We start from the raw sequence: 19,647 nt of genomic DNA, 5'->3' as shown, positions 1-19,647 counted from the left end.
ATCATTGTTCTTAGTGAATTGCTTTGAGAAGTGAATGTGTATAATCTCTCCAGTGTTTTTTTACTTTTTCTATAAAACTAATATTCAATTTTTGCAAATCACATGCAAGATATTTTGTGGGGATATATTGTAGATTCTATTTCTCTCTTATTTTGGAGCTGGAAAACATTATTTTAACTGAGAGGAATAGAGTAGCTGCAAGAATTTAGATTGCTTTTCAGAGTCCCAGAGATACACTGTCAGAACATAATAAAATACACCTGTGTTGCGTGGTGATGGAGTGTTACATGAATTCTTAAAACTTAGTGAGTGCATTTTTTACAGTACTGTTGGCAGTGTATTGTTAATTATTTAGGTGAGTTAGTACAAGCTGTGAAGTATCCAGACTTACATCATTCAATTGCCTGAAAATTCTGTAAACAAATGCATTTATCAGGGAAGTATGGATGTTTAGTTAATAAATAATGCAGATCATAATTCTGTCACTCTTACAGATTTTCTTCCTTACTTCATACTCGTTGCCATTAATGGAACATACATGAGTTCTGCTGTCCAGAGCAGGGCAGATATTTTATTGTCACATTTGTCAGCAAAATAGCTTATGCCTTTTATTCTTTGTCTGTATATATCCTTGAAACCAATAAGGTGAAGTATTCCCAGAATGAAATTCAGAGCTAAGAGGCATCAAATATGCAAAGCAACTGTTCTAGAACTTTTTTTTTTTGAGCATGTAATAGGATTGCTTTCTTGCCTTTTAAGGAAAAGGTGTCATATTGGTCTTTTCCAGGTTCTGCGTGCTGGAGCAACTCAGCGCCCACTTACCCCCAACCAGGGTCAGCAAGGGCAGCAGGCAGAGTCACTTGCAGCAGCTGCAGCAGCAAATCCAGCTTTGGCTTTTGGTCAGGGTCTTGCTACAGGCATGCCAGGTATGTATGTTGTCAGTGGATTAAGCGAATCACTGAAAGTTAAAATATTGGTGTTATTAGATAACCAATTAACTGTGAAAGTCCGGTTACATTTATGATAAGCTGCTTTAGAATTGAGTTTTCTATAGTTTTATGTTGTTGGATTAAAATACTGGTACAGGATTCTTAGAGCACAAGAAATTCCTCTGGCATTTTTTTATCTGGAGCATTTTCTCTGTATTGGTTGTTACAAATGAATGCAACCAGACAACAACCTTTCAGAGCATGCAGTTGCAATGAATGCACAAGGAGTATTGTCTGGTTGCTCTGATGCAACAGGAAGTATGAATTTGTCTTTCTGAAGTAATTTTCTTACTTGTGTCATATAATGATAAAATCTAAAATTCAGAATCCAAAATTAGGCAATTTAAAAGAAAAATAATGCTTAATCATGTATGAATATCACAACGTGCTTGACGTGGAAGCACTTGAAAGCTTGGAGACTCAGCTCATTTTAGTGTGCATGGCTTCTGATGTGTCCAGGGAATGGTTATCCTCAGTCTCAGGACGTGGGTCATAAATGGACAACGTGTTAGCTTGAAGTTCAGCATCACTTTTAAGCGTTTGGTGCAGTTACCTGAGCAAGTAAGTAATTAAGTATACTTGGCCATTCTTTAGTATGAAAGTTAAGGTTTTACATAGTTAGATAACGCTGATGGTAGCTACAAATGCGTTTGACTTGTGCAGGTTCTCCCCTCTGTCAGCGCTGCTGTGAAACGCCTCACGACCTACAGAGTCAGAGTTAGGTTGTTGCTGGGTGCTTCGGGGCTGCATGATGTGCTTTGCCTCACATGGATCAGATTTTACACCTCCAGCTGCAGAACAGACTGGCTCTTGTGTTTTTCTTGTCTGTTTTGTTTTAAAACTGTCATTTTTATTTCTTCTCATGCAATAGTAGCTTCAGCTTTTAGCATATTTCACCTAAAATGAGAATTCAGCAAACTGTGGTGTCACAGCACCTGTCAAGTGCTATCTCTGCGCCTCACCAAAGAAGTGGAGAAGGCCTGCAGACAGTGAGGCATATCAGAGATGCTACAGGCACCTTTGGAAAAGCCTCAGAGGCTCGGCTGTACCTTTTCGTGTGTGTGCTTATAGTTACTTACTAGTTCTTGTTTTGGCCATGGAACTCTTAAGTCTGTGGAGTGGTCTATGACTTCTAAAAACCCTGTGCCCTGTGACATTTAGCTTGAGTCAGATCAACATCTGAGACCTTGACCCAGCCCCAGATGTGTGGCTTCATTGTAGGAAGATGTACAAAGAGCAGTATTTTCAAAAAGAGAAGTATCTGTGTTAAATGATACAAGGGTAGTTCCTAAAACCCACAAAATGCCCCCTCTCCAAACGGATGACTGAAAGTAATACTGAGTGGTCAAATACATAAACTTGGTAATACAAGAGCCTGTCCTGTGAAGGTTAGACTTGAAGACTTTTTTCCTTCACAAGCCCTAAGAGGTTTTCCATGAAGGCAGGAACCTTTTTCTTCAGTTTCTGTTTTAGGTTGCTTCTTCGTCCCATCTGCTGCATGCCTGGATGGCCAGAGAAAAACTGCATTCATGTGAACATATTTCAGATGGTTCTATAATAGGAATTCTGTGCAACTGGCTTTCAGCCACATTGACCATGCTCTTACAAGGAGTGGGGCTCAAAATACAAACAAAAAGGAGTCTTATTTTCTCAGTCATTATGGGATGGTTTCGTAGTGAGTCATAGGGAGTGCTGATGATTCCTCTTGTTAGGTGAAGGAGAATGATATAGAATGATGAAATTAATACAAGCTATTTTAGATGGGAATAACTGTACTGGTTTAGGTCTGTATTTGAGCTAGAGAAGGCTTAAGGCTCCCTTTATAGCTCACGAAGAGAAATAAGAACTTTTAGTCTTCATACATCTGCCTCTATTTTAGTTACCTGATTTAGGATAAAGTGGGTTTTGCTCCGGAGGTGTCCTTCTCTATTCACTTATGATAAAATTGAGTCAAGACAACTAAATTAGAGCTATATACCAAAATGTGATGAAGTGAATCCTGGGTATTAACCACTGAATGACACATACAATGTAACAAGCAGAAAATGTGTGGACTTCTTGTTTCAATGGACTTAGATGTTTTAAAAATAGAAGTGTAGGTCCAAACTGAGTTTCAAGCTTTTGAATATTCTTTAGAGAGAATGTTTGTAATTTGGCTTCACTGCAAGCTAAGAAATGAGTATGTTATTCAGCTTGTCCATACTGCTGTTTTTGAGTTGTTTCAGCTACTTTCTTCTTGCCACAGCCCTCATGTTGGATGAAATTAACGAGCTATCCCAACTGTGGGATTGTTTTATTTTTCAAATTTGATATTTCAAGTCTTTCTGTATTAATTATTTAGGGAGGTGTATTTATGTAGCACTTAAGGCACAATGTCTCATCCTGAGCGCAAAGAGAAAGTGTCTGAAATCCAGGGTACTTTTTGCGTAATGTTTTTGTTAAGTCTCCTTTCAGAAAAAGATCAGGTTCTTTTTAAAAACCATCAAAAGTGATATACATTTTGCATTCAAGTTGTGCAATTACATTTTAAATTCTTCCGGTCCTATCTAGCAAGTCTTTCAGTGACAAGAATTCTTAAAAAACAGACAGTTTCTGATTGAATATGTGTGTAAGGCAAAGTCAGAGGCTACTCCCAATTTCATCGTAATATGGTCAGTATACACTGTTTTCTATGAATAAAACCAGTCCTCCTTGCAGACGAGGATTGGACTTGACTTAGTCATCCAAAGTCAGGAGCCTGCATGTGACCTCAGTTGGCTGAGGAGCCCTTGTGCTCACTGGAGGTCTCCCTAGTGCCGTTGCTGTACAGAGGCTGCAGAGCTGCTCGGCTTACCCTGGAGTAGATGTCTGGTGGCAGGTCAACCAGATCCCTCCAGGGGCTTCATTGACTGCATTGGCTAGATCAGATGCAACTCAGTTTTATGGAGTTCACGCAAGAGAAGCGGTTAGCACTGACTGTAAGGGTGCATCTAGCACGCAGGTGGGAATGTAATTGAGTGAAAAATATGTCTACAATCAACAATTTCTATCTATTTCCGTTGCATTTTTTTATTACCTAAAGAAACTTGAAGTGTGACATTGCATGCAGGTCATATGAAATAGAAGTCAGATTTAATTGTGGCAGACATACAGGGAGTTACAGCATTGGCAAAGTTGCAATGGTTGTAGAAAGTATAAATTATTTACTGGTAGGATAGTAAGTTCTGGATTTGATTTGTGAGAGAACAAGATAAGACTCTGCATATCTTCAGCAGAAAAAAAAAAGGTTATAGGGGTTCAGGTTTTGGTGAGCTTGGGAGGATGAAGTGAAGACTGCAGAATTTAAGGAAAGATGGATGATTAAGAGCTGAATAAAGTTTCAGATCTGTATGCAGAGGAAAATAATTGGATCTTGGGAATGTTGAGAAGGGAGAAGCTGTACATTTTCTACATAGGGCGAGAGGACTCTACAGTGACTTGCAGGTTATGCTCCTCAGTGGGGAGGGAGAGAGAGAGAGAGAGAGAGAGGTGTCAGGGTGGTGGTGTTAAAAGGGGCAGATAATTGAGTTGGCAGTAAGAAGTGTCACATCTGTTAAACTGAGTAGAGAGAAGTGACAAACTGACACACGTTTGGGTGCCATCAGCAAGGGAAGTTACATAGAGGGACGGGGGTAGGAGATCTGGGTAGAGCTTTGTGGTATTACATACAAAAATGTGAAAAAAGTGTGAAGTATCCAGTGAAAGACACTGAAGAAATTACTGGATGCATAAGAGTGTCATTAAGAATGGGCTGCACGAGCCAAGAGAACAGATTTCCTCTCATTCTTTAAGAACATGTAAGGTTTGTGTGAAAAGAATCCAGAAAGTTTTCAGTCTGTGGTTTTGGAGCAATTTATAAATTGTATCAGCAGAGCATGCTACTGGTAAACCAGATTGTTTACTTTCATATTCCCTGCTGATCTGGTGACAGTAAGAGCAGTGGAATTCTAAAATAAAAGGTGTGATTAGGAAGCAAGGAGTATGTTTTAGTTTTTTTGGTTGAAGTAGAAGACTACAGTAAGCTTTGAATGCAAAGGCACTGAAATGAGCTTTGATAGTTGCTAATTTGGAGGGGAAATTGCACAGCCACAGGGAGATGATGACGTGATGGAGAGGTAATAAAAACTGAAACAAGAGGAGAGAAGGAATTAGGGAGAAGATCTGGCAAGTCACCATCTTGTCTTTGGTAACAGAGAAGGCTGGGAAATAGTTTTTACTGTTGTGGTCACCTTTCTGGGGCGGGGTGCAAAGTTTGTAGAATGAAGGGAGGGAAAGCAGAAGACTTAAGTTTTTGCCATGAGAGCTGTTCTTCAGTTATTTAATCTGATCTGAGATGGCCTCTCTGAAATCATATTTTTGATGTCAAAGCAAAAGATTTTATACCTTTGAGGTTGCAGGTGCACTTAGCAATGTCTCAGCAATTTCACAAGTAGTCCTACATTTCTTGGTTTTAGTAGATTCGAGTAGAAAGCTGAGAGCTCCTGTTCCAGGCCAGAATGTATTCGTTTCAGAGATTAGAAACATAGAAGCACCCATCAGTTCCCAGGCACAGCTTGAACCTTCTGTGATGGACAGTATCTTGATGCTAATGACCTAGCTTATTATTATTAATTTTAAATGACCTGTTTGTGGGTGGCATCACAGATAAGATAGTGGCAAGGAAGTATCAAGAGAAATTGGGGATTTTGTAATGCAAAGAGCAACTGCAAGTAGCTTCCATCTTTTAATTCAGCAGTCATACTAGTTGGTTATTTTAGAAAATCCAAAATTCATCTCTTAAACTGCATTAGTATTAATCCCACTAAATTTAATTTATGCAGTAGTGTGTACGTCATCTTTTGGGTCCCCCCGTTGTTCCCCCCCCCGAGTATTTTGCATTGGAAAACAGGCTGTTTTACATTGCAGACCTGAAGTCATATAAAATGTTGTGTATTAGTTTCAGATGAGCGCAAGGGTGTAAATATATGATCAGTCCTTTCTTATACAGCTGTAGCATTATTCGTGGGTTTGAACGCTGGAAGAGCGTAGGTGGAAAGAGTAAATACTGGTAAGTATTGGGTAATTTTGAGTTCTGAAAAAGTTGTTTTATATGATGCAGCAGTAACAAATGACAAGACCAACTTGATATTATGAATTGAATGTGCTATGAGTAAAAGTAGAAACTATGTAGGTACTAGTAACTAAACATTGCTAATGTATGCTGGAACATATGTGGTATTGTAAAGAGCCTTTTAGTATGTTACTAATCTTCTGATAGTCTGTGATGTGTTCTCTACAGAACTACAGTAAAACAGAGAGCGGTCACTCGCCTTTCCCTACCTTGGGAGTGTAGCGGTCATCCTTAGTGGTGAAGGTCGTAGAGCAGTAGGTGGAAGAGGCAGTGGCACCTATAGCAAAGGTTTCGTAACTAGTTCAGTTGTAATAACCTGATTTGGTTGTTTTTAACTAGCTGAACTTTCAGACAAACTCTGTGGAGGACAGCTGTCTTCCTGTGCTGTTGGTGGGACAGAGGAGATATATGCACCGGGAATGCAAAGCAAGTAGCGAGCAGTGAGAACAAGCAGGTTTGGAACGATAGTAGTGACAGGTTTTCATAACCAGTATAGTGCGGTCATCTCCAGAACTGTGAATTCAACGTAAAGATCTGAATTTTCACCACTCCTCTGCTGTTCAGTTACTGTCTGAGTCTCCTTCATATCTTCAGATTTTCGTAGTGTGAGAGAGTTTGGACCTGTGTCTCCAGCTTCCCTGCAGAGTACCGTAACCACCAGGCCGGTAGGCGGATGGTGTTTCCAGCTCTGGTTTTGGAGCAAGGCATCTAGGCAGAAGGGATTGATTACACAGATGTTTTAGAAATGGAGGAGGAGAAAATATGACTTTGAAGCCTGGTGACTGAGGTATTCACCTGGAATTAGAGGCCCAGGTCTCTATGCTCAGGTCCATATGTATTTCAGAGAGAACTCTGCTAGACCTAGTTCTGAACATACATGGAAACTGACTTAAAATAGCATGCCAGATCTTGGTTCTTACACATACAAAAATAGATGTGCAATTTTTGCAATCTTGACTTTTTTTCTTAGTAGCATTAGTATATATTTGAACATTGGAGGAATATTGAAATTCTCTTGTGGTTTTTATTGCATTATAGAAGTAGTCAACCTAAAAATTGGACAGTGTTACTTTTTCATTGTCAGCACCTTTTCTTGGTTTATCCTAGCCCTTGTCTTCCAATTTTTAGGCATTGTTATTCCATTACTTTTACTTCATTAGAAAATGACAGAGTTTTAAAATTAATTCTCTTGCTTTTGTCCTAAATAAAGGTGTTTTGGTTTGCTCTATTTTGTCTCTTTTGCTTTTCTTCAGTTGTATCTTGTATCTTGTTTTCTTTCCTACTGCTTGCTTTTCTCCTTTTACTCCCCTAGTTCCAACTCTTAACTGTTGACTAAATGAAATTATGCTTGGATTACAGTCTTTTTTTCTGTGAAACTGACTGGGCCAAGATACTCCTGCACATAGAGCATTCCTTTCCTAATGTGGCTTTGTAAATGGGCTTTTAAGTGTGGCTAGGTAATGTATGGAATTGACAAACTTGGATTTAGTTCAGCCTTTTAATTGCACAGGTTTCAATACCTTTTCCACGTACAAAGGAATACAGGAGAAATGTATGCTATTTTAAATTACTAAAAGAAGTTGATACAGTAATGATCCAAATATGGCCAGTTGTGTTGTTCCTGTACCTTTTCACTATGGTGTTAAGAGACTTACTTTGTTAACCTTGAAAATAAAATTCAACTTTGGACTACTAAATTTAGCTGTTCTAGTCTTAAAAAATCCTGTCGAGAATTCCTCAATAAAATTTTGTCACACTGTTTTACCATGTTCACTGGTTTTTCTTTTGATGTCCAGTTGATGTTGTAGGGCAGTATGGCAGAAACACTGTTTTCCCGTCTTGCAGTTTGTTGTCAGAATATGTCAAGGAGAGAAGAAATGCTGACTATATGAGACTATCTGTACCACTAATTCTTGTGTTCTGTGTTGTGTAGGCTATCAAGTCCTCGCTCCCACCGCCTATTACGATCAGACTGGTGCCTTAGTAGTAGGCCCTGGAGCAAGAACTGGCCTTGGAGCACCAGTCAGATTGGTGGCCTCAACTCCTGTTATAATCAGTTCCGCAGCAGCGCAGGCAGGTAAGCGTTTGCTCCTACACAGAGGTGTCTGCTGCTTTTGTACTGAATCTTAACAGTAATGTTGGTTGATCAGTATCGGATATTGTTGATGTGTTTTGTATGCACCTATGAATTTTTTTAGTTGTGAAGGAGATCCCAGACATGCTCTCTTTCTTATTCTGTTCTTCCTTTCTCTGAGAGACACGGCTGTTTCTCAGAGATGTAGTTTTCCTTTTTTAATTTGAATTTACAGTCCTTTCCCCATTCATATACAGGTGTGTTTCTGCAAATGTTGCTTGTCAGATATAAACATTTTCCCCTTTCCTCTCCCCATGCATATAACACACACACTTCTCATCAGTCCCCCAAATGGTGTCCTCCAGGAAGCAGCATTTCATTACTTTGGCCTGGGAGAGGACGATGGAGTGCTCTGGGGCCTTGCTGTGCTTTTCTGCTGAAAGCGTTTTCTCCTGAAAAGTATGACAAGGAAATAAACTATAGAATTGACAGCAGAAGAGGAGAATGTTATATCAATAGTCTTTAGTTTTCTTTTTCTCTTTTTTATCAGTGATAAGGTCTGCTACTACTTTCCTGAACTGTTATATTTATTGTATTTGTTAAATGAAAATCAAAAATACTAACACCAGATTAATTGAATTTCTCTGTTCAGAAGATTAGATTTTAAGTTAATCAGTAAGCTTCTTTCTCTATGCAGGACTTGCTTCTGACATTAGTAGCTGAAGGTGTCTTCGAGTGACTCTTCGCTGCAATACTGCTATTGTTGAATATAAAAGTACAGTTTAGTAAACAGTAGTGTCTTACATGTTTACAATGAAAATTCTCTCAATTGCACTAACAATTCTACAGCCTTCATTAGCCTACAACATTTGCTGTCTTCATTTTTTCGTCGGGTAATTAAGGATATATGATACTAGAAAGTCTCTTTTAGTCCTTTTAATATGTGAATTTCTGCTTGTTCAAGAGGGCTTTGAGAAAATACAGTTTAGGTCTGAATAGTCCATTTTCAATCAGAAATGTTTGAGGAAGTAATTATGGTTGAAAACATGTGTTTTACAGCTGCAGCTGCTTCAGCTGGAGGAACAGCAAACAATCTTGCGGGAGCCACGAACGGTCTATTTCGGCCACTCGGTGCCCAGCCACAGCAACAGCAACAGCAAACAAATAGTAGCCTACAATCCAATTCATTTTATGGCAGTAACTCTTTGACCAGTAACTCCCAGAGCAGTTCCCTTTTTTCACATGGTCCTGGCCAACCAGGAAGCACATCTCTTGGCTTTGGAAGTAGCAGCTCTTTAGGAGCAGCTATCGGCTCTGCACTTGGTGGATTTGGCTCATCAGGTAGGTTATTAATATAGTGAAGAATTCTGTGAGACTTTTGTGTTAAGCAAAAAAATGTATCTGTATCGAGACATATAATGTACATGTACATTTCTAAAAGAATGCAAAAGTAGGTTACTGAAGTTTAAAACAAGTTACAGGAGACGAAAAAGGGTTTTTAAAATTCACTTGGGTTCTGTATACAAGATGCATTTTTGAAGAATATCCTGTTGTCATAGATATCTCCAGAATACTTTTCCATATTGAGCACTGTACTCTGCCCCAAAAGTTTGTTCTTGGTTTTAGTAAGCTTTTTTTTTATTATTTTCAAGGAAGTCTTCATTCTGTGTTTAAAATAACTATTGATGGCTTTTGAGATATACATTATTTTGTTGTAATTTTCATGTGAGGAAAATTGCTAATTTTTTAAAAAATTACGTAGCATATGACACTCTAAATTTGATCTAGCATGTTTGTTTCTATAACATTTTTTATAAGATTTATAAACCAGAAAGACTTAATACCCAATATTAGTCATTGTTAACTTCAGTAGGTTTATTCTTGGATAAAGTGAAGCATACATAGTTCTGTGCAAGTTTGGGGCCTTAAATTATTTCAGCAGAGGCACCTGAACATTATCAACCTGTTTGTATTTTGTTTTTTTAATTTTAAAAAAATAATTCAATATTGCCATCGTGTTTCTGCTCCATAGCAGAAATTTATTGTTCTCAATAGTTTTTAAACATGCAAGGTAGGTTTTCCTATATTTCAGATTGAATATTAGTAAGGCAAGCAGAATATCTTTTCTAAAGAATTATTTCCGTCGGCTGTTAATCTCTAAGTTACAGCACTGAATTGCTTATTGTTATTTTAACGAAATCAGTGGAGCATGTTTTTAATCTTATATATCTTGCAAATGGGTATAAATTGGGGGAAACTTATGTACTCCAATATTATGCTTTTCAAAGTTAAATGCCCCAGGGGAAATAATTAAAAAAAAATTAAATGTTGAAAGAAAGATTATTAGAAGATAGCTTAATATATGGAAAAACACGCCCTTCATTGTTAAAACATGATACTTGTCATTTGGTAACTTAAGTGGAGGTGAATAGTGGCATCGAATATACTGCATACCAACACTTTTTCAATGGTGTTTTTCATAAAATAATCTGAAAAATTATTTACCGTAACAAAACTAATGCTAGAAAATCCAGAATCAGGTTTTATGCTGATCCCCTCTAATATCCAATTTTAAAGAGTGGAGTAGGAGACTAAACATACCATCTTTAATTGAAAAAAAAAAAAAAAAGTAGAGGCTACTTAATCATGTAGAGTTTTTTAGTTTTCCATAATACCACAGCAGGTTAATCTTACATACAATGTAATTGTGTTATCCAGGTGCTGTAATTTGTAATACAGTTTGTCCTGAGCTACTTGTAGGAATTCAGTGAATTCTTAGCAGCTGTATTTCGCTCTAGGTACAGTTTCATTTCATTGATAGATAGAGATCATAAGTATATCTGCATATTTAATGCAGTGCACCAATTTTAAGCCTCTAGCTAGAATAGTTTTAAGTCATAAAAGTCTTTATCCAACATTATCACTAGGACCTCCACAGAACACAAATTGTAGTTGTGTAGCTACTTAAGAAGAATCAGCATACTTCCTTCTGGCACGGGAGATTCAGCCTTTTTATTGTAGCAAAGGTCAGTTCCAGAGCTTTGTCCAGAGCCTTCAACGTAGACAGCCTATGCTGAAATATTGCAGCGGTATCCGAGGCGATCTAATTAGCACGGTAGTTTCTGCAGGGAAGCAGGAAGCCTGTGCTTTTGCAGTTTGAGAAGTGCTGATGAAAGGTGCTATCTAAACCTGAAATATTTTTGCTAGTATTCTTGGAACTTGAAGTATATTGAAAGTGCCCGTCTGCCAAGTATAAATTGTACTTGCCATAATAGCCACTTAAAAACTGCTTCCTGATCATTATTTTGAAGAGTTCCTGAGCTGTACGTGTATATGAATTGAATTACACAGATGAGTACTTATGCAAATGGTGTTAATGCATGTTGAGGCAAATTCAAAACAAGTTTAATTTTTTATTTGCCAAAGTTTCAGCTGTTTAGCTCCCCTCAATGTGTTGTAAAGGGTGAATTTCAGTTAAAGTACAGCCATGAAGACTGACAGATGGCAATACTGATCTTGCCCTTATGTTTTCAGTTCTTGCAAGGAAAAAAAGCAGCTCTGCAAAAAATGCAGATGAGCATGTTCTAGCTGAAGGACTGAACAAAAAAGTAAAAAAAAAATAGGAAGAGGCAAGCATAGCATGTAAATGGCTACGTGTGCTTTACAGTCTTTGCTATTTTGGTCTACTCGGACTCCATTTTAAAGGTTTAGGTACATGGTAAGTTACTGCAGCTTAACAGGTAACTAAGCATTGGATAGACTACAGCAGCTTTCCAGATACCTACTTCTGGCTTGTAACAAGTGTGAAGCAATTGCATTCGCTTAGATGGTGGTGAAGAGGGGTAAGCTAATTCAGGTACCTTCTGGGTTTTGTGAGCTTCGCTTGTGTGTGTGAAAAGGTTCACTGTAACTTGTTAAGCTGCAGTAATTTGGCTGAGTAAGAAACCCAGAAAGAAAGCTAAAGTTTGCATAGCTTTTTTCAGAGTTGGAACAATCCATCATGTAGCATTGTATTAACACTGACACGGTTCACCAGCTGAGCCAGAACCTGTAGAGCTAGTCTCAAATCTTGAGATTTCTTTAAACTGTTGCCTTAATTTGCTCTTCTGATTTCTTGTTCTCAATCTCCTTGCCTAGTTATTCCAGTATCTTTTCCTTCTGGCTTCTCCTCTAGTATGTCTTCCTTCCCGGTTTCCAGGCAACATTTATCTCCTGCTTCCCCTCCCCCCTAAAAATGTTTCTATGTCTGCTTGTACTGTGTGACGTTCCCATCATCAGCTTACTGTTCTAGTCTTTTTGCCTCACAGTCACATATACATTCTACAGCCTAACTTTTCTTCAGCTCTACTTTCTTTTCATCCTCAGTCCCACTGGTTTTGAAAGTGCTCGCCGGTTTTTCTTGCAGTCTCCTTGTTGGCTCCTTTGTCTGACCTTTCTCTCCTCCTGGTTCTGGTTTCTTCCCCCCGCCTTCTTCCCCTCCCCTTTGGTCTATTTCTTGTGTTTGGCTTTTGTGTCCTCTGCATTTGAAGTAGAAAGCTTCCTTTCCACACTGCCTGATGGGCCTTCCGAACACAAGGTGGGATCTTGGACAGCAGTCTCAGAGGCCACTTTTGGCATGGCACAGAGAAGCCTAGAAATTCAATTACAGGGAGAACCTTTATCAGCCCTCTCGGATGTGCCTTATGGACAGGAGTTCAAGTTGTCAGCGATGACTCTCTAGCAGATCTGTACTGAACTTGTCTGAACTGTGACTTTGCTAAGATTTTTAGCTCAATCAGAGAAAGCATGAAAATAAAGGTCTCCTGTTGCTAGCACATTGGCCTGAGTACGTGAAAGCATTAACTTCTCAAATAATAGGTAGCTGGATTATTTTGCTAAGGATAAAGCATCTTTCCTTACCTGTTTTTCTGAAATGGCAGCATTGTTTGGACAGAACTTGCTTGAAAAATTTGGTTAGAGCAAGTACCTGCTATGAGTAGTATTAGCCAAGTTGCAAATGTTAGGAGAAAACAAATTAGTGTCTTAAAATGGGAAGTATCAGGCGACCTTTATATTGGGCCATGCTGCCAGCTTTAGTAGGAATGTACCCAATGAGGGTAAAGATTATGGAAGTATAAATTCTGACCTTTTTAAGTTGAAGTAGAAATCAATTTTCTAAACTCAGCTTAAGAGGCATCTTTGTTATCAAAATATCCATAATCTTTGTTTTGTCCATGAATATTATAATGTTCCAGTGTTTAAAATAGGCATTTTAGGTTAATATTTCACTAGTATGCAACAGATACTAGAATTTAACATTTCTAAAAATTTTTATTGTTCTCCTAATTTATCCTAGACTGCCTAGACTGTTCATCGCCCTGCTGAATGATGCTGTGCAGGATAACCAGTCCTTCACTAATACACTGTTACCCAACGCTTCTAGTCTAATTTAACTCTCAGAAATACTGGTAGCAGTAAAATTACATTTTGAGTTTCTCACCTTAATTTTCCTATCTCTGTTCTGTTTCTCATCTTCTTAGCCTATTCCTTCTTTATAATACCTTTTCAGAACGCTTCTTTGAGAACCAGAATTCTTGTAGGGAATTTTAAGTAGTCATTTTTTTCCTTCAGGTGAGGAGTTCACAAACAAGAAGTTCAGAAACAGCTGAGCGGCAACATAGATTATTTTCTGAACACTTAAACAGCAACAACCAGTTGTCTCTAGCCTTTTTCCTGAAGTCACGTATCGCTGTCTGACTAAAAATTTATCAAAGAGTTCAGCAGAAGGATTTTTAGAATCATTTATTCTACAAATTGACAGTGTAATCTCATAAGCTCCATAATTGTCCCAAAGCCTGAATCCAGGTGGTTAAAACAGAGTACTGCAATATTACTGTGAGACATCTAGAATGAAATGTTGAAAGACATGAGCACTGGTGAAATTACTTATCAGTGGTATGTTTATACCCGCTTAGATTTACTTAAAAGCATGTGTGGTTATCACAGTAATTGTCTTTGTCATAACGATTGCTGTAATTATTGTGATCGCATCTGTTATTGCCCAGCTGTAGTTGGGGATAGGTTTTATTCAGTTGACACTGTGTAATTAGGGTCTTTTTATTTCTTCTTCAGTTGGCAGTTCTGCAAGTAGTAGTGCCACAAGGAGAGATTCTCTATCTACTAGCTCTGACTTGTACAAAAGATCTAGTAGCAGCCTAGCACCCATAGGGCAGCCATTTTACAATAGTCTGGGATTTTCCTCCTCTCCAAGTCCAATAGGCATGCCTCTGCCAAGCCAAACGCCAGGACATTCACTTACGCCACCGCCATCACTTTCATCACATGGATCCTCATCCAGTTTGCATTTAGGTAAAAAAATCAAAAACAAAAATCCAAAAAAACACTTTTTGTTTGTGTGTGTGTGTATGTATTTCTATGTGTAAAATATATGTTGCATAAGAGATGTCACATTACCTTTGCTGTTAAACAGTTTTGTAATGAAGAGGGGCCATTCCTGAAAGGTGAAGAGCACTCGCAAATGGTCATTGATTTGACAGTGGAGGGCACTCAGCTTTTTGCAGAATCGGGCCAGCAACTGATTTTTCTTCCTTTGCAGAAGCCCGATAGAGAGCCCAGTAAGACTTATTGGTCCTTTTTGAACTATGTTTCTACAGTGTGATAAGCAAAGGTCCATTATTTTTGTTTCTGCTTCAGTGTGTTACCACTTTAGGAACATTTTAAGATGGTACTGTGTTTAACAGTGAAGTGACTTTCACTACTGCCCCTTACCGTGATAAAGTAGAAAAGTGAGCAAAGCTCTGAATATAAAATGTATTGAAAGGTGACTTTTGAATTGGTGAGCCTACTATGTCACAGCCCAGATGCTTTGCCTATAGTTTGGCACCAGGCTGGTGGAAAAAAAAGGAAAATGCATTTTTGAAAGAAGTAGCAAAGGCTTTGTTCAGTGGTGGCTCTCTGTTGTTGGATATATTTTTAAGGAATGATGATGGTAATCTTTCAGAATATTTTTGGGCTAGTTGGATGACATGGGAGCTCAACCGTTTTTTAAAAAATTTAAAAATAAAATTTAAAAATCTAAAGAAATCCCACCACAGCCTACACTATATTTAGAAGAGAATGCCTCTAACTTGAGGTTACTTCATAAACTTTCCCCTTTTTGCTGCAAAAAGTTGTGGTCATTTCATTTGGATGCTAAAATCGTATAATGAAACTGGATGTAATTTCAAGATTGAGTTGCCTGTTGCTTCAGTAACTGTTCAGTGCACGGTTTTGTGCATGGAATAGGCAACCTACTCCCCTGTACTTCGGTTAGTGCAAATAAAACAGGAAAAAAATTAAAAGTGCCTACCAAAATACACTTTATGTGAGAAATGTGTGAGTGATTTGTTTAACAAGGTTAAGAGTAATTTAAATATATTACATTTACAGTTCAGTATCCCTTTCACGGTTAAGTGCTGAATACCCAAAGTAAAACTGGGCAAGGGGATGTTTCAGCACGTTTTATTTTTTTTTACTTACCTTTTTTCCTTTTTCAGGTCTACAAAGTGCACCTTTGGGCTGAGACCAAGCATGGAAAGTTTCAGCCCAAATGGAGGCTTTTGAGAATGTTCTGAACATCTGACAATGGGGTTATCATGGAAATCTTTCTCTTTCTTTCTTTTCGAAGTACTTGCAATAGTTTTCATATTACTGAAAACTATACTTAAACCAAATTTTGGAAGGCATTATCTAAAATTCAAAACATTTAAAGTTTTATTTTGTTTCATATATGGTAAATGTTAAATAAAAGACTTTCAGTTCTGAGAAGATAAGCTGCCATCAGTATAGAGGATTACCTCTATCAGCAGAAATTGTTAAAAACTGATTTTAATCCATTTCACACTGTTTGGCAGTGTGAACTAAGCATCTTAGTTTGTTAAAATCATGTACTAGATCAGTGTGTAAAGGCCAGAATGTACAGTTGTACTCTGAAAATTGACACAGCCTTGTTGGCTTCTGTGTGTACTGTCTCTTCATCTTGCAAATGAAGTGGACCTTGATTACGAGTAAACCTTTTGGTACCTTGCCAAATCACTCTGAAATTCACAAAAATGCGGTTATTTTTTTAGCATTTCCCACGCTTTGCCGTGTATCGTATCTTTGCGCAGTTACATCTGAGGTGTGCCTTTGCAAAAAGCCGAAGATTATTTCTGCAGTTGTCTGCCCTGTTGAATAATAAGGCAAAGCTTTCTCGTCAAGTGACAAGTTGTACCTGACATCAAACAGGGAGTATGGTTTAAGGAGGGTATGACTATCACGTGGTCACTTTTCAGAGTAGAACACCACTGAAAGTTCATGTCTGCATGCAGTTTCCATTGGTATTCTGATAATGCCTGTCAAATGTAGCTCTCCCTCCACCTTCCAAACTTGTCCTGCCTGCTTGTATCAACAGGTTCAGCTAAGTTTAACTCCTGTTTTAAAACAGGCATCAAACTCGGTTGCTCCTATTTCAGCCATCAGAATACTAGAGCACAATACTGGGGAAGGGTGCATGGTTTTATAACCCCTTTGTCAGACACTACTGCAATTTGTAGCTTAAGACAAATTTTCCCTTGTACAAGAAGTTCATGATATTTTACTGTTTTTCTCTTCTCACCAACTCTTATCCAACATCCTGAATAGGCATGTGCTAATTACTTTGTTCTAGTGTCAGTTTTCCTGTATTTGAAGGGATTTCTCGGTTATCTGCAACTGCTTCTGTACTGTAGTCAGTTGGAGCAGTAAGGTCATGAATTTGAACTACCCTTTCACTCCCAGGGACAAAAAAGTGCAAGAGGGAAGTATTTTTCCTATGTTATAAAAATCCTTTTAGATTGGTGGTGCTTACTGTGTTTCATGGTACATTACAGCATTTTAAGGGTTTGGTGTAGAGTAGGATTTTTAAAATCTGGGCTTTTCGAGGTAATTATTTTCCGTGCATTGCAAGCCAAGCTTGTTAGTAGCTTAGATTGATGTTTTAACTTCAGAAGTGGTCGTTCTGGTTAAGAGTAAATGCCCCTTGGCAAGACAGTGTGGGGAACTTTGCATTGCCTCTGCTGTGTACCTACGCTGTAGGGCTTCGGTAAACCAGGCATAATAAGCATTTGCATTGATTCATAAAATATAGATACATATACACGCATATATGTGTGCATATATATGTGTAATTCTATTTTCCATACGAAGATGAAATTTTTAGCTGAGGATGAGACGAAGCTACTTTTCTACTTTGTAGAAATCAGTTTTAAATGTTTATATACCCATATGTATTGCACTAGAAAATGTCACTGACTGATACAAACGGCAGTTACTGTGCAGTAAATGTGTTTTGTGTCTTGGTTAGAAACGATTGAAGAAATACTTTAGTAATAAGTACTAACAGACTAATGCTATCAAAATAAACATGCCTAGATCTAGTTTTCAGTATTTTTTCATGGTCGTCTTCACATTAAATATGCTATCCATATTAAGGAGTTAGTGATTTAACATGCTTCGTGTCCTTGAAGCTTAGTAGGGCTCTGTTTTAGATGGTCTGTATCCCCTTTATACCTCTGTGCCTTTTCTTCCCTATGGACTAGCCACAGGGATTTAGGTTCAATTAAACTCTAGAACAACTTTATATTGTTCATTGCGTTGGAGATCTTTTGTTTTATGAGATTGGAAGTGATAGCTAAGTGATTATCTGAAGAAAGAACTGCACACTTTATTCCCCAGCGGTTTGTATTGTGTGGTTATACTGATGCCTGATAAGTCTCTTAAAATTTCAGTGTTCGCACTGAAACGTCAGTTTAGACTAGATGCTTTATGGATATGTTTTCCAAATAATTTATGAGACCTAGGCTGTTACCTTTCTAGTTTGGAATCAGAATCTGTAAAACAAGTGTCCCGAGTTCTTGAGGAGCATGGGGATGCGGTAGACTAAGCAGGAGAATTGAGGTAACTAGAATTCAGTTTTCAGTTTTCCATTCCTAAGCTGCTCATAAGGAAAATTTTAAGGAAGGAGGCCAGACGTCCGTAACGTTCACACTAATGCTTTGGTGGTTTTGGACTGAGAAAGTAATGAGTACAGTACTTAAGAAAAGAGTCCATTGTATACAAAAGTGTATCTGCATATAATAAGTACCTATGACAATATGCTTTTATTTTAGGGGTTTTACTATTTTTCAGATCTACAAAGTAGCCACTGAGCAATAACACTGCTGTAATAAAAGGTTCCATGAGAAGAAAAGCTAATTATCTACTAATTCCTGTTTTTATAATAGTGTCCAGGGTTTTACAAGGTTAAGCTTTCTGTGTGCTTTTGAAGTATGACAGGTTCTTCTAGGCACAGTGGATTTGTTTTCAGCCTTCCTGTATTATGATCCTGCTTAATGTGATCGTCTGAAGTAGTTTCACAGGCTAGACAGGAGTCTCCCAGTTGCAGCATAGTCATTTTACAAGTCTTAAAAAGGGATGGTTCCCAAATTCGACTGAAGAAAGGCTTGATAATCCTGAGTGTGAAATATATTGTATATGTGCAGTTCTATGACACATATATAGTGTATTTGTTAAAAGCTACCAAGTTTCCTAATTTCAGTTTTAATTGCTGGATCAGTTGTCACATTTAATTTATACTTACATGACAGCTCAGTTAAAAAAGGAAAAGCTGAAACAATTCCTGATTCACATGTGCAATTCCAGACTGTGTATGCTAATTAGCCATGCAGTTTTAGAGCATATAATCAAAACTATCCTGCTCGTTTCTGGCACAGAATTGAGCATGTGATCAGTGGAGTAATAGAGATGCTACAACAGGAAAGTAGCCTGCAGGGCTTCCTTTTAAACGGGCTTTGCTGCCCTCTTGTGACGTTAAATTGTGTTACTACGTAGCATTTACAGGGAAGCTAGGATTTCATTCATCTATTTGAATAATCTAGATGAGAAATAGCATGATTTCAGGGGCAGAACCTTTTGTTCTTCAGAAGGCTGTTCCTAGAATACAAATTATTGTAGAGCATCACTCTGCATACTACTTCACCTGAAGAATGTTGGGTTTCTCTTTTCTTTTTGTCTGTTAGTATCATGTCACTGTCGACTCTTTTCTGGAAATAGTGGTTGTCAGTGGAAACTAAAAAGATAGTTTAAAAACCCTTGAATTTTCTGGCTGTGAAGAATTAAAAGGTTTTAATTAAAAAAAAAAAACTAGTGGTTTTTAGAAGGTATTGTAGGACATAAAGCGTTTACTGATTCTTTACTGATTCTTACCAGTGTATTTTGAAAACTAAATGTAAAGTAAATACTAATTATTTCTATTTTAGGGCATAATCCTATACAGTGCGATAAATGTGATGCTTGATACATCTTGCAGAGCACTAACATCTCAGATTCTGGTATTGCAGTTTGACCTTTCAAAAAAGATACTTTACCATTAATACATTACCAGCCCACTATAACACTGG

The 19,647-nt window shown here is 37.9% G+C and overlaps 1 protein-coding gene across 7 annotated transcripts in view; it reads left to right on the top strand.

The window, feature by feature from the left end:
* The window catches only part of PUM2 (pumilio RNA binding family member 2), a 72,099-nt gene that overhangs the window by 40,082 nt on the left and 12,370 nt on the right, over positions 1–19,647 (top strand). For 5 of the 7 annotated variants that reach the window (XM_075414899.1, XM_075414896.1, XM_075414893.1 and 2 more), the window contains exons 10-13: positions 788–926; positions 8,051–8,194; positions 9,251–9,532; positions 14,303–14,539. In XM_075414899.1, the coding sequence (XP_075271014.1) occupies positions 788–926; positions 8,051–8,194; positions 9,251–9,532; positions 14,303–14,539 (802 nt within the window). The remainder of the gene's footprint in view (positions 1–787; positions 927–8,050; positions 8,195–9,250; positions 9,533–14,302; positions 14,540–19,647) is intronic. The other 2 variants (XM_075414898.1, XM_075414897.1) reach the window with 1 other exon arrangement.

The sequence above is a fragment of the Opisthocomus hoazin genome, chromosome 2 (genome assembly GCF_030867145.1).
Source record: "Opisthocomus hoazin isolate bOpiHoa1 chromosome 2, bOpiHoa1.hap1, whole genome shotgun sequence".
In the NCBI taxonomy this organism is placed as follows: domain Eukaryota; kingdom Metazoa; phylum Chordata; class Aves; order Opisthocomiformes; family Opisthocomidae; genus Opisthocomus; species Opisthocomus hoazin.
The sequence above is the reverse complement of the archived record's forward strand: the minus strand, read 5'-3'. Positions and strand labels throughout refer to the sequence as shown.